We start from the raw sequence: 13,648 nt of genomic DNA, 5'->3' as shown, positions 1-13,648 counted from the left end.
CAGAATGCAATTCGATAGGTCTGAGGTGCTCTCATGTCCCACAGAAAATACTGTCGAAACGCAATAAACGCTCATTTTAGATCCCTTAAAGTAATACGCGTACAACTTAATAAAGATAACATTCAGCGTTTCTTACCATTATCCCTGTCAAACGAAATTTTAAAACAATTTTTTTCGCTTAGAAGGTTTACTGGAGGGTGGGAGGTACTCTCACACAAAAGTGATACCCAACGCGTCAGACAACCTCTTAACTTAAATTGCGCATCACTTTATCAATTTTATACCAACCAATGACGTAATCATTACAAAACTTTGTGTGGTAATTTGTATAATCTGTCATCACTGTTCATTGTAAAGCGCAGTGGTCTTAGCAGTATACTTAATAAATGTACGTATAGGAAAAAATAACAGTAATTGAAAAAACAAATGAGTGAAAGGTTATTAACTAATAATTGATAGACAATCTGAAATCCTGAATAAAATAATTGTTGTTATTAAACTGCAACTGATCAATGCTGATTTAAAGTACTCTTGTGTCTACATAATGTTTGAGTGCAAAATCATTCTGGCCGATTCGGTTGTTTGTCAAAGACATATCCGATATGTATTGTTTTCGTCTGCGACAGACAGAAATCACAGCACAGTCCCCTACACAGTGACATCGCCCCGATATCTTCATAGTAGAAATCGCCATGGTAGGTTGAATTCACAGCCACCCATGACCATTTTATTCGGACCTTATGAGATGCATATTATTAGCGAAGTGACCTGACTAAGGCTACTGACATAGACGGGGTAATTGATTTCTCGCTCTGTGAGCAAGCTTGTATACGACATTGCGGTCAATGGTTATACGCTCGCCACTTGAGTGAGTGCCGCTATAGCCTGCTGCGCGCTGTAGTCCATACAAGACCAACGCAATATAAAATTGAGAGTCTTGGTCAAAATTTGAGTTCAAAGCGCACGGCCAATTTTCAAAGCGCACGCTAACGACTATAATATCTGTTCAACACGTATTTTCAAGTGTATGAGACCACATCTGGTTTCTTGAGAAAATTCATTTACGGGAGATATTCATCATTTTCTAACTCAGTATCCGAAGATTTTCGTCTGATATCAAAATCGTGCATAGCAATTCACGTGTATCGATCCCGTGTATTCATTTTAATGTCACTGCTGCACCAAATAATTATTAGCCAGGCGATGTCGGTGTGCCCTATGGGAGCACTGCAATAAATGTATTTGTGTACCTCGCAAATTCAATGTGCGAATCAACTAAAATTTTAAATAATAACCATTTTTGTGGATATCTAGGCCCTATTGAATCATTCCTTTAAAAGGGATGCTAAAATTACGAAATACTCCTTTAAAAAGAAGTTATGATATTGAATAAACACTTTGTTCTATAATTTTCAATGTTTGTTGTACATCTAAGTATCCTTTTAAAACTTCAGCTGCTGTAGGTCTGAGTTTTGGATCCTTACTGCGACACTTTTGGTGAAGTTTAGACAATATGAGCTTGGTAAGATTTCCATGAAGATCTGCTCCTAACAAATAATCCACTACCGCTGGAATCTTCCAGATGTCTGACTTCTCGTCATAACCTGGCACTTCGTCTTTTGTAGAAGACCACAATAATTGTTCCGGAGCAGCAAATTGCCCAGCTTCCACGCTGACTTTTCCCCAACAATTTGTTAAAATTCCCTTGGACGAATTGACCAGAGGAAGTAGATCTAAATCGTTAACAACCACATGAAAATTAGAAGTCACTAAAAATTGTGAAAGTGTTTGAATTAAGGTATAAGTATCACACATGACATAAGCACCAGTTGGACCTGAATGAAGAAAATGAATTATCTTAACATAATCAAGGCAAAGTTGAAATCTCGTCGCCCCACTGTCTTCATCGGTGTCCTTTAAGATGTTCTTGATATTTGCTAACGACCCATATTTGTGATACTCTGTGACAATGGCAGGAATTGATGAGCAAAAGCCAAGCAATTGAGTTACAAACGGACTTGGATGAAACTTTTGTAGATTTTTTGCCGCAGATAAGAAGTAATTGGTGTAAGACGGATTCGGATTAGTCAAATTCACAAGGCTTACGTTGTATTCCTTCCATCTGGCAAGATAAACCTGGTCATAAAATGAATAATAATAATTATAATCAATTAATATTTATATTTTTATAATTTTTAGTATAGTATAGTATAGTAAATGAAAGTGGCTTTGTGAGCTTGTTTACCATAATTATCTACGACCTATAGGTAGACCTACAATCATAGATCTAAGCCAAAATTTTGAACCATAACATTAGTATGACATTGGTATAGCATTGGTAATGTAAGATGTGTTGTGGGAGTTGGTGGATCCATATATTGCATGTTTTCTTTCCTACCACCAGCTCCAAGTACAGGGAACAAAATGTACGGGAAAATGTTGAACCATACACAACATACAATAAAAGATCTGAGCGATGTTTTAGGTCAATTGGACAGTGTATGAGCAACAAAAAAAAGTTTATAGGTGCTAGCGACCAAAAAGCACAACATTTTGATGTATCATAATCCTTACGCCCTTGTTTTTAATAATTCTTTTTGTCGCCCCTTCTTCTTCCGCCACCCCTTCTTTTTTGCCGCTCTCTGCTTTTACCTTGGGGGCTCGCGTCCCCAAAGCCCACCCCCACCCCCCCCCCACCCCAAAATACGCAAGGTCAAAATATTATATTCAATTGTGATAGTCGGCTTTTAATCACAGTTATATACAATTACATATCATTAGATTTCTAAAGTTTACTTCTAGGACTATTAAATGTCAAAAACATTATTCTTCAAAAATTTGCCTTTTTTTTGTTGCCAATCTAAATTATTTGATATTAGAAGGACATTCTGCGTATTCCGAATGCAATTTGGTATGTCTGATGTGCTCTCAGGTCCCATAGAAAATACTGTGCAAACGTCGCTATCTAGAACCCTTTTAAAACAATTTATAATTGAAGACCGAATTAAAATAAAAAGATAAGTTTGCGTCTGACGTTAGGACAAAGGCGCGTCTTGATTGGTTACTGAATTGCGCAGCACCGCATATTTGGTCTGGCTGACTAGTCTTTTCAATTCGGCCTTCAATATATATATTTGGTTTAAATGATGAATTATACTATAAACCTTATTTTACTGCGCAATCACCGATGCGCACACGTTGATTGTAGTAATGATACACACATCGATGATAAGTATTTCGGGGTGATTTTAAGGGGTCCCCGTTTTTGGGGTCCCCGTTTTACAGATTACCCTAGGTCGATCTGTAAAACGGGGACCCTAAAAACGGGGACCCCAAAGTTTTGTATTTTGGACAAAAATATATGAAGTCCTTACTACTTTCATAAATCAAAATTGATCTAATCATGACGTAGATCTAATTCAAAGTGGTGTAATATGTGGTGAGGTCACGGGCCTTGTGTGAATTAATTGTGGGTGTGGCCACGTGGATGTGTGGTGCGCCAGGGTCTTCCGATCCCCAACTCACATTTGTAATATTAGTATATCCATGGTGAATATATTAGCGACATTTGGAGACTCATCAGTCCTAAAATAGAGACAAAAAATAGGGGTCCCCGTTTTCGGGGTCCCCGTTTTACAGATTACCCTGGGTCAATCTGTAAAACGGGGCCCCCAAAAACGGGACCCCTAGAAATTTGTCAGAAGCTTTATGGGGTGATTTTAAGGGGTTCCCGTTGTTGGGGTCCCCGTTTTACAGATTACCCTGGGTCAATCTGTAAAACGGGGACCCCAAAAACGGGGACCCCTAGAAATTTGTCAGTATCTTTGTGGGTTGATTTTAAGGGGCCCCGTTTTACAGATTACCCTAGGTCGATCTGTAAAACGGGGACCCTAAAAACGCGGACCCCAAAGTTGTGTATGTTGGACAAAAATATATGAAGTCCTTACTATTTTCATGAATCAAAATTGATCTAATCATGACGTAGATCTAATTCAAAGTGGTGTAATATGTGGTTAAAGTAGTAAAACGGGGACCCCTAGAAATTTGTCAGAAGCTTTATGGGGTGATTTTAAGGGGTCCCCGTTTTTAGGGTCCCCGTTTTACAGATTACCCTAGGTCAATCTGTAAAACGGGGACCCTAAAACGGGGACCCCAAAATTTTGTATATTGGACAATATTTATTATATAAGAAGTCCTTACTACTTTCATAAATTACATTTGTAATATTAGTATATCCATGGTGAATATTTTGTCGAGATTTGGAGACTCATCAGTCCTAAAATAGAGTGAAAAAATAGGGGTCCCCGTTTTTGGGGTCCCCGTTTTACAGATTACCCTGGGTAAATCTGTAAAACGGGGACCCCAAAAACGGGGACCCCTAGAAATTTGTCAGAAGCTTTATGGGGTGATTTTAAGGGGTCCCCGTTTTTGGGGTCCCCGTTTTACAGATTACCCTAGGTCAATCTGTAAAACGGGGACCCTAAAACGGGGACCCCAACATTTTGTATATTGGACAATTATATAAGAAGTCTTTACTACTTTCATAAATTACATTTGTAATATTAGTATATCCATGGTGAATATTTTGTCGAGATTTGGAGACTCATCAGTCCTAAAATTGAGAGAAAAAATAGAGGTCCCCGTTTTTGGGGTCCCCGTTTTACAGATTACCCTGGGTCATTCTGCAAAACGGGGACCCCAAAAACGGGGACCCCCTAGAAATTTGTCAGAAGCTTTATGGGGTGATTTTAAGGGGTCCCCGTTTTGGGGGACCCGTTTTACAGATTACCCTAGGTCAATCTGTAAAACGGGGACCCTAAAAACGGGGACCCCAAAATTTTGTATATTGGACAATTATATAAGAAGTCCTTACTACTTTCATAAATTACATTTGTAATATTAGTATATCCATGGTGAATATTTTGTCGAGATTTGGAGACTCATCAGTCCTAAAATAGAGAAAAAAGAGATCCCCCGTTTTTGGGGTCCCCGTTTTACAGATTACCCTGGGTCAATCTGTAAAACGGGGACCCCAAAAACGGGGACCCCTAGAAATTTGTCAGAAGCTTTATGGGGTGATTTTAAGGGGTCCCCGTTTTGGGGTCCCCGTTTTACAGATTACCCTGGGTCAATCTGTAAAACGAGGACCCAAAAACGGGGACCCCCTAGAAATTTGTCAGAAGCTTTATGGGGTGATTTTAAGGGGTCCCCGTTTTACAGATTACCCTAGGTCAATCTGTAAAACGGGGACCCTAAAACGGGGACCCCAACATTTTGTATATTGGACAATTATATAAGAAGTCCTTACTACTTTCATAAATTACATTTGTAATATTAGTATATCCATGGTGAATATTTTGTCGAGATTTGGAGACTCATCAGTCCTAAAATAGAGAGAAAAATAGAGGTCCCCGTTTTGGGGTCCCCGTTTTACAGATTACCCTGGGTCAATCTGTAAAACGGGGACCCCAAAAACGGGGACCCCTAGAAATTTGTCAGAAGCTTTATGGGGTGATTTTAAGGGTCCCCGTTTTTGGGGTCCCCGTTTTACAGATTACCCTAGGTCAATCTGTAAAACGGGACCCTAAAACGGGGACCCCAAAATTTTGTATATTGGACAATTATATAAGAAGTCCTTGCTACTTTCATAAATTACATTTGTAATATTAGTATATCCATGGTGAATATTTTGTCGAGATTTGGAGACTCATCAGTCCTAAAATAGAGAGAAAAAAATAGGGGTCCCCGTTTTTGGGGTCCCCGTTTTACATATTACCCTGGGTCAATCTGTAAAACGGGGACCCCAAAGTTGACAAACGGGGACCCCCTAGAAATTTGTCAGTAACTTTATGGGGTGATTTTAAGGGGTCCCCGTTTTATATACTCCCAAATATGAGTACGAGTTTAAAGGGAAAATTGAAAATCATCAACTTACATTCTTATGTTTTCCACCACCGATTTTGTGAATGCCAGTGACACTGTCTTGAATGTCCTTACACGTTAGCATGGGGTGACAAATACCATCATTATTCAGTTGAAAATGTCCTGGATTGCAATGTCTGTCTGTGCCTTTAAATTGATGTTCATCCACAGCTCCTGAACATAACAAAATGTAAAGATTGTAAAATCAAAAAAAGAGTGGCATTTTTATGCTTTTTTCAAAGTCTGGTGGCTCTGAAAAGATCCGTTTATTCTGTATTTTCTACACTTTATTCTGTCTCTTTTGCAAAGTGTGGTGGCTCTAAAAAGAGCCATTTATTCTGTGGTTTAAAAAATATATATTTTTGGTTAAAAAATCTATTCTAACCTGTAGAACCTTTTGATAAAACCAAGATGAAGTTTCACTCTTTGACTTTTTTGACTTTCACTATACACTATCCAAGGTTTATCTATTAACAGGTTATTGCTGAAGTAGGTACCCTCTATTCCCTTCGCCTTTTAAAATTCTAATTGAGATGCTAATAAATACACGAAACAAAAATATTCTTTGAAAAAAGAAGAGGTAGAGGTTAATTTTTCAGTTAAAGCCGCAACTATGTCCTAACAAAGATACACAAAATAAACTTAATAATCACTCACTCATCGTATTATCGTTGTACACAATTCTATCATATGTTCATTGAACTCAGGGTTTGCAAGGTTTTTTGCCGCGGGTAAAAAAACATGGTTTTAAACCGAGTTTTTTCCACTTGGCAAAACCATTTTTGACAGTTTTTGTTGGCAAAAATGGCAAAAACTGACAAAGTGATCAATGGTTCACTTTTCTTCATCTCAACACAAATTATTTTAACCATTGCTTAATTTCTTTCGTGTAATATGACCAGATTTAGTAATTATAAGTAACATATTAACAATTAATGGCTTGGGTTTCCATTAGGCCTAAAACAATTGTTTGATTGGCGTAACCCGACCGACCCTAAAAATAGGCCCGACCCTAGACTTTTTTTCTTATTTTTTTGCAAAAATTTTTTTTTTTTTCTAAACCTAAAATTTAAAAATGAAAGAAAAAAAGCTATTTACTGCATAAAATGTGTGTAAATTTTTTTTAAATATTGCCGACCGACCGACCCTATTTTTTTTATGTTACGCCAATCAAACATTTTTAGGCCTTAATAGGCACTAGTACACGTAACTGAATGTGTCATAACTTGATCGTTGTGTTACGAGTCGTACTTGACTCAAGGCCAAAATCACCTTTTACCCGAACTCACACGAATGCACAACACAAATACACTGTTTGATTAAGCTAACGTAATCTAAGTCTTTAATTGAAAACACAGTATGCTTGGTACATATAACAACAATATTGCAATACAATAAAATCACACAATTACAGTTTTATTCTATCAGTACTTAACCAGCGGTCTTCTTGTTGGTGATCCTAGAGTTCTTGCAATGTTAATGTTCTGGACGACTGATATAATATATCCTTATTCACTTGTCCTGCAAAAATCAGCGAAGTCCAGTGTACACTTGCGTTTATAAATATCCTTGCGTATGAAATCCTCACACGGAAATGATGCTGCTTGCTCCTATTACTTATCTTCTTGCGCTGCTTTCTCCAATAATGGTGTTTCTTTCACCAATCACTCTGTTTCCAGGGAACAGGTTTCTTTAACACAGCTCCGCTGTTTTTGACAGATGCGTGGCCTCCGCAAACCCAGCAAACTCCAGCAATTCGACAGAAGAACTTTAATCCTTTGATGAGGAAGAGCACATTTGTTTGCTCGCTATCTCCTTCGTTGCTGTATTAAAATAGCTCAATTATTGGCTACATAAACTGGTTAAAGTGTGCTTCTTTTTTGAAGCACGAAGACCATCACACAGATATGGAGTTTCACAATCTCCCATGACATTCTGTAAATTCCAAACTCAAGCCTCCAGCTTTTTATACCAGTGCAAAAACCCATCATCTATTAATAAACCATCATTTCATTCACATCTTCACAGATGATGCAAGCTTGGGATTTCCCAAGATTAATTATACACATTAACCTTTCACATTACATCACTTCCTGGGGGGTTTTCCTGATGGTGCAATAATGCACCGAATATTGAGTAATAATTTATGGAAAATCGCCTATGACATTAATAACTCTGATTCAGTTTGTTTTGATCACCTGATGAATGAAAGGGAATTCCCCCAGAACATGCCATAACACACAAACTATTGCATGATTGCTTCCATGGTGTTTTCCCTTGTCTTACACTTCTCATGACATACATTCAGCTTGTAAACAAAGTTAAATAATTAAATTAAATTACTGAGGGCACATCACAATTGTTATCATAAGAACGTGATGAGACAAATCAATATGTTGATTGTGGGACATTAGACCACTTCAGACATATCGAATTGCATTCTGAATACGAAGAATGTCCTTCTGATATCAAATAATTTTGATTTTGTGAAATTCGCAATGTAATACACATTTTATGGCAAATGATTAAAAAATGATATTTTTGATATTTAACAGTACTCGAAGTAAACTTTATAAATCGGCTTTTCCTCCCAGCTACATACACTTTAAGAATATATCATTAGATTTATAAAATTTACGTCGAGGACTGTAATATATCAAACATGTGAAAAATATCCAATTTTAATAATTTGTAATAAAATTTGTATTATATCGTGAATTTCAAAAAATGAAAATTAGTTGATATCAGAAAGACATTCTTCGTATTCAGAATGCAATTCGATATGTCTGATGTGCTCGCATGTCCCATAAAAAAATACTGTCGAAACGCTCAAAACGCTCATTCCAGATCCCTTAAAGGTTGCGTGTACTGTTTATGGGTTACTGTGTTACTTTTCAATATTTAACTGTCAGGGGCTGTGCAATAATTACGAGCCCTGGGGAGGGTAAAATGGGGGGGGGGTAAAATTTTTGGCGAGCAGAAAGGGGGGCAAGCAATTATTGGCAAGCCGCGAGGAGGGGGGGGGGGCAAGCGATTTTTGGCGAGCCATTTGGAAATGTAACCCCCGGGGGGCTCATAATTATTGCACAGCCCCTGACAATATTTGAGTTTTTGTCACTTCTTACCTTTTTTGCCAGTTTTTTGCCACTATGCCGGACCCTGATTGAGCATTATTGATAAATTGACTTTTTAACCGATTCTGAAGCCAAAATGACTGGTATATTACTAGACGGGTCGGTACATTTTAAAGGTTACCGGCCCGACTACAGCCCGCCCTAAAAATAGTCCATTCTCCCTTACCTGATGCTACTACTCGACCACTCTGCCCAACTGCTGACAATCTTGGGGATATATTAATACTCTTCGTCAATAATAAGATGATCAATTTAGAGCCAACAGCAATGAATGCTAGTAATGATATCAACATGACACACATCCTTGCCCGTTTAGCCATATCTAAATTATATCTTATCGGTGTATAAAAGGCTTATAAAATGCAATGTCCGACACCTGCTGTGTAAAATGATGCGATTTGTTAAGTTGAATCCAAAAATATGTTCACAGTAAAACACGTGTTGAGATAACTTAGTTCCCTAGTTGAATCCAAAATATATTCACAGTCAAACACCTGTTGAGATTATTTGCCAAGTTGAATCCAAAATATATTCACAGTCAACCCCGTGTTGGGAAAACTTATTTGCCAAGCTGAATCCAATAATATGTTCGTAGTGTTGACCCGGGAGTGTTGACTACGGTTCCCAAGTTGAAAAATGTTCACATTCAAACACGTGTTGACTGACTTAGTTCCAAAAATATGTTCACTAGTTAATAGCGATATTGTTTTTGACATGTTTGATGTAAAAGTATGTATTTGGTTCCTTGCACCATAACTCTTCCACCATTATTATGATTCTAGATACCATTCAAGTAGCAAGCTTCTTCCATACTTTCACCAGGAACTAAGTATAAAATAAATAGTTATAGAACCAGTAGTTAGAACAAGTAATATATATATATATACTATGTTTATTTCCCCTTTGTGCAGGGTTGCTAAATAGAATTTAGCCCAAATCACGGGTCAAATCTTCAAAAAGTCACACAATTCTTCTCTTAACCATTGGTTTATATGGGTCAGAAAACTACTGAAAGTCACAAGACAAGAACCAATGTTGAAAATTCACCCAATAATTTTCTTAACTATTATCTATGGGAGCGAAAATGGTCAGAGGTCTTGGGGATAATCTGCAAAAGTCACCCAATTGGGCTGCCAAGTCGTGTCTGTGTAAACATGCATTTTCAACCAACTCAATATTTTTCCCTTCGGGCATAATTTTTGCCATTCTACGCAGTCACCCAACCATATTATATACTGTAAGAGTGGAAATGGTTGTGCCTTTTATTTTTTGCTCTTGCCAATTTTCGATCATTGACTAGTCTCGTTTTAAATTAGTGATTCTAAACTTCCTTACATTGACATTTTATACACAAAAGGAATATATATATATATATATATATATATATATATAATTTAGTTGTGATGTTATTTTTGTGGTGAAGCTGCTTGAAACGTAAAGTATGGAAATAATTTTAACACATAAAATAGCCACTTTTGCAGTATAAAATAATATCACACTTCAGAGTGCACATTACTAATGCATTGGTTTCTTTATTAATCACTGAACCATGCCTTTGGGAGTGAGACACCTAACATGGTCTACTGCTTCTGAATACAATACAATACAATACAATACAATACAATACAATACAATACAATACAATACAATACAATGCAATTTACCATTATATATAGGAAAGCGGAATGAGGTAAAAAAGACCCGAAAAAGTGGCAACGTTCTCAATGTTTTGCATGTGAAGAACAATAGATATGAGCTCATTTGCATAAAAGTTGCATTTAAATCAGCATTGCACCTTTGATGACAAATGTGTCCACCTTTTTAATAGTTAGATTAATTTTTGACATATTAGCATTTATTAGAAAAATGACAATGCTATTCCAAATATGCATAGGCTTATAACAAAACTTGATTTTTTTTTTACTTCACTCCTTTTCAACGTGTAAAACCAGGGTATTAGATTTAAACATGTATTTTAGTACTTAATTGACGGTTCTAACCCATGCAAAATTTAATAGACAAAATAATATAATATTTTAATATAGCCTTTTCAAGTAAAATAAATAGAAAACTAAAAAGGATGTTAGAGCCTGGTATAAAACTCCTTTCTTCATTTCCGACTTTTATGGATCTTAAATAATAGTCTGATTTAATATGAGTAAATTGTCTGTAGTTAGGTTAACAAAACGACTGGATGTCTAAGACTAATTCAATTAGCGTTGACCTGACCATAGGTCAGGCCAAAGGTTATTCCTTGTTCAGCGAAGAGCTTGTATTATTCATGCAATCTTTACCCATCAGTTGTAGATTCTCTAGCTGTAAAGGATAAGGCATTATATATAAAAGTTTTTTCACAAAGCTAAACTTTTATTTGACGAAGGTTTAGTAAATTGTCATCATGAACACTGAAATGTAGGGGAATTCCGATCCGTTTTCCGATCTTATTTTATATTTGACTTTTATTATAACATAGATCAGAAATATAGTCTGATTTCAGTATGAGTATTGCCTGTAATCGTGAACAAAAATCTAAGTGGAATTCCAAATTTTATTTTTAACAACAGGTCATTGTGAATGCATACAGGTAGATCTTAACAAGCACCAATAATGTATTTAGCCCAGGCTAGATATATTGGATTTAAACATGGATTTTAGTTATTAAGCACTTGACGGTTCTGAACCTTGCAAAATTATATTTGGGCAACAATAAGATTTCAATGTACCCCCATAGCCCTTCCCCACAACCACAACAGTGGTAAGAATTCTGTTTACACACTCATGTACTTTTAGACTCACAGTGTACTAAGACTGGAAATTTGCTATTCACTTCTTAGGGATTTGAATTGAACGTGTATGTAAACTAAACAATAAAATCAATACTTGATTGCCATATAAAATATAAGAACAGAAAATACAACGGAGTCATTTATTTGAACAGTAGGTATAACCTTGTATATACGCTATGGCAAATGCCACTCATCCATTCAACTGAGCTCATTTATCACATAGGCCTACCATCTGCATCCATTAGTCATTAGTGAAAACAAAAACCAAAACACAGGGATCACTATAATATGTCAGCGAAACGGGGAAATAACATACCTTGCAGACATCAACCAACTCTGCTTCAGCCTAAATTCCCATCATGACGAGTATTGCAAAGCAACATAATATCAACCATCGGTCTTGTTACATGGCAACAAATAAGAGAGAGTGAGATTAAGACACAAACAGTCGAAGCATCGTACATGTAGCTTGGAATATATATATATACATGTATATATATACATACAGCTTTATACATATGCATGTTCAAAATACAAGTAATGTTACCTCGCTTGCTTGAGAATGCGAACAAAATATAGGAATATTATTCCTTAGTGTCTGTCGTTATGCGCACACAATGTACACACACATACCATGGAAGAAAGAGATAAGAAGGAACCACAACGAACACATTCACTTTGTCCACTCCCTTTACCGACATTTAATTGACATTGTTATTCATGAGGATTTACTTTGATCAATACCCCGCGTTAAATAGGTGATTGGTATTGTACTCTATGTATTTGCATGTCTTCTGGAGCGTGTCTGAAGGATGATTTGAACTAATGACCTTCCGTGCAAGCACTCTATAGGATTTTCTCTGGTGACGTGATCATCGGTCATTGATGGCCTACATCTTTTTCTTCCATTTCGCCCAATTTTCCCGAACTTTGATGACTTTTTTCTCAGAGTTGGCAGTCTTTGGCACTGAAACGAGTTAGCTAGTTACGATTATACACATATAAACTATTAAGTTAAACAGGTTTCATGTACCGGACTCAACCGGAACATTGTGCATTATTTAAGAACATTTTGCATCTATTTTTCATCGAAAAAGTCACCAAAATCTTACCTTATTTGCTAAAGATGAAACTCAGCAAATAAACGGCCGATTTTGATGACCTTTTCGATGTGTTAAAGGACATTTTCTACACAACACGATCAAGAAAACAGTTTGACTGTAGATCCCAAAACAAAGCTACTATACATGTTCAGAGCATCAGTGAAATTCCATAATCTTACTTCTGGGTAGCGTTTGTTTGTTCTTGGATGGGTTTGTTATAGTTTTTTCCAGTAATGATTTCGCCAAGCATCGATCGCGGTAAATGGATCATACATGAAAGTAAGTACCATTGATAGCTTTTCTTTTCATGCGTCAATGGATAAGCGGATTAAAACTTGGCCGATCGAAGTCGTTGTGGTTCCTTCTCATCTCTTTCTTCCATGCACATACCCTAAACGTGCAGCATGCTTGTTCTTTTTATTATATCCACGCTTGGTCTCACATGATCGTTCGCTGACGTGAATTTCTATTGTACCTATTGTTGAGTGCTATCGAATATATCTTGAGTACATTATCATGATTATGCACATCAAATCACTCTGCTATTTATCGATGATTGATCATTCTGTAGGATCTCATCTGCCCGGCCATTTACGTATAAAAATTAGTCGATTGGTTATTTTAATCTGAGTCGCTGCTTTGTCTAAGACCAATTCTCAAGTCAATTTACAAATGTATCTACTTATATTTCGTGCAACTGTCA

General features: G+C 36.7%; 1 protein-coding gene across 1 annotated transcript; it reads right to left on the bottom strand.

The window, feature by feature from the left end:
• Positions 1–873: 873 nt before the first annotated feature.
• On the bottom strand, positions 874–9,403 carry LOC140140840 (protein O-mannose kinase-like). The gene is made up of 3 exons (XM_072162593.1): positions 9,223–9,403; positions 5,936–6,096; positions 874–2,136 (listed from the first exon to the last, which is right to left on the bottom strand). Exons 1-3 carry the CDS (start codon positions 9,374–9,376, stop codon positions 1,378–1,380), a joined length of 1,074 nt encoding a protein of 357 aa, XP_072018694.1. The 5' UTR covers positions 9,377–9,403; the 3' UTR covers positions 874–1,377.
• Between the last annotated feature and the right edge of the window lie 4,245 nt (positions 9,404–13,648).

Source organism: Amphiura filiformis, chromosome 19 (assembly GCF_039555335.1).
Source record: "Amphiura filiformis chromosome 19, Afil_fr2py, whole genome shotgun sequence".
Taxonomy (NCBI): domain Eukaryota; kingdom Metazoa; phylum Echinodermata; class Ophiuroidea; order Amphilepidida; family Amphiuridae; genus Amphiura; species Amphiura filiformis.
This window is presented reverse-complemented; position numbering and strand designations above follow the sequence as displayed.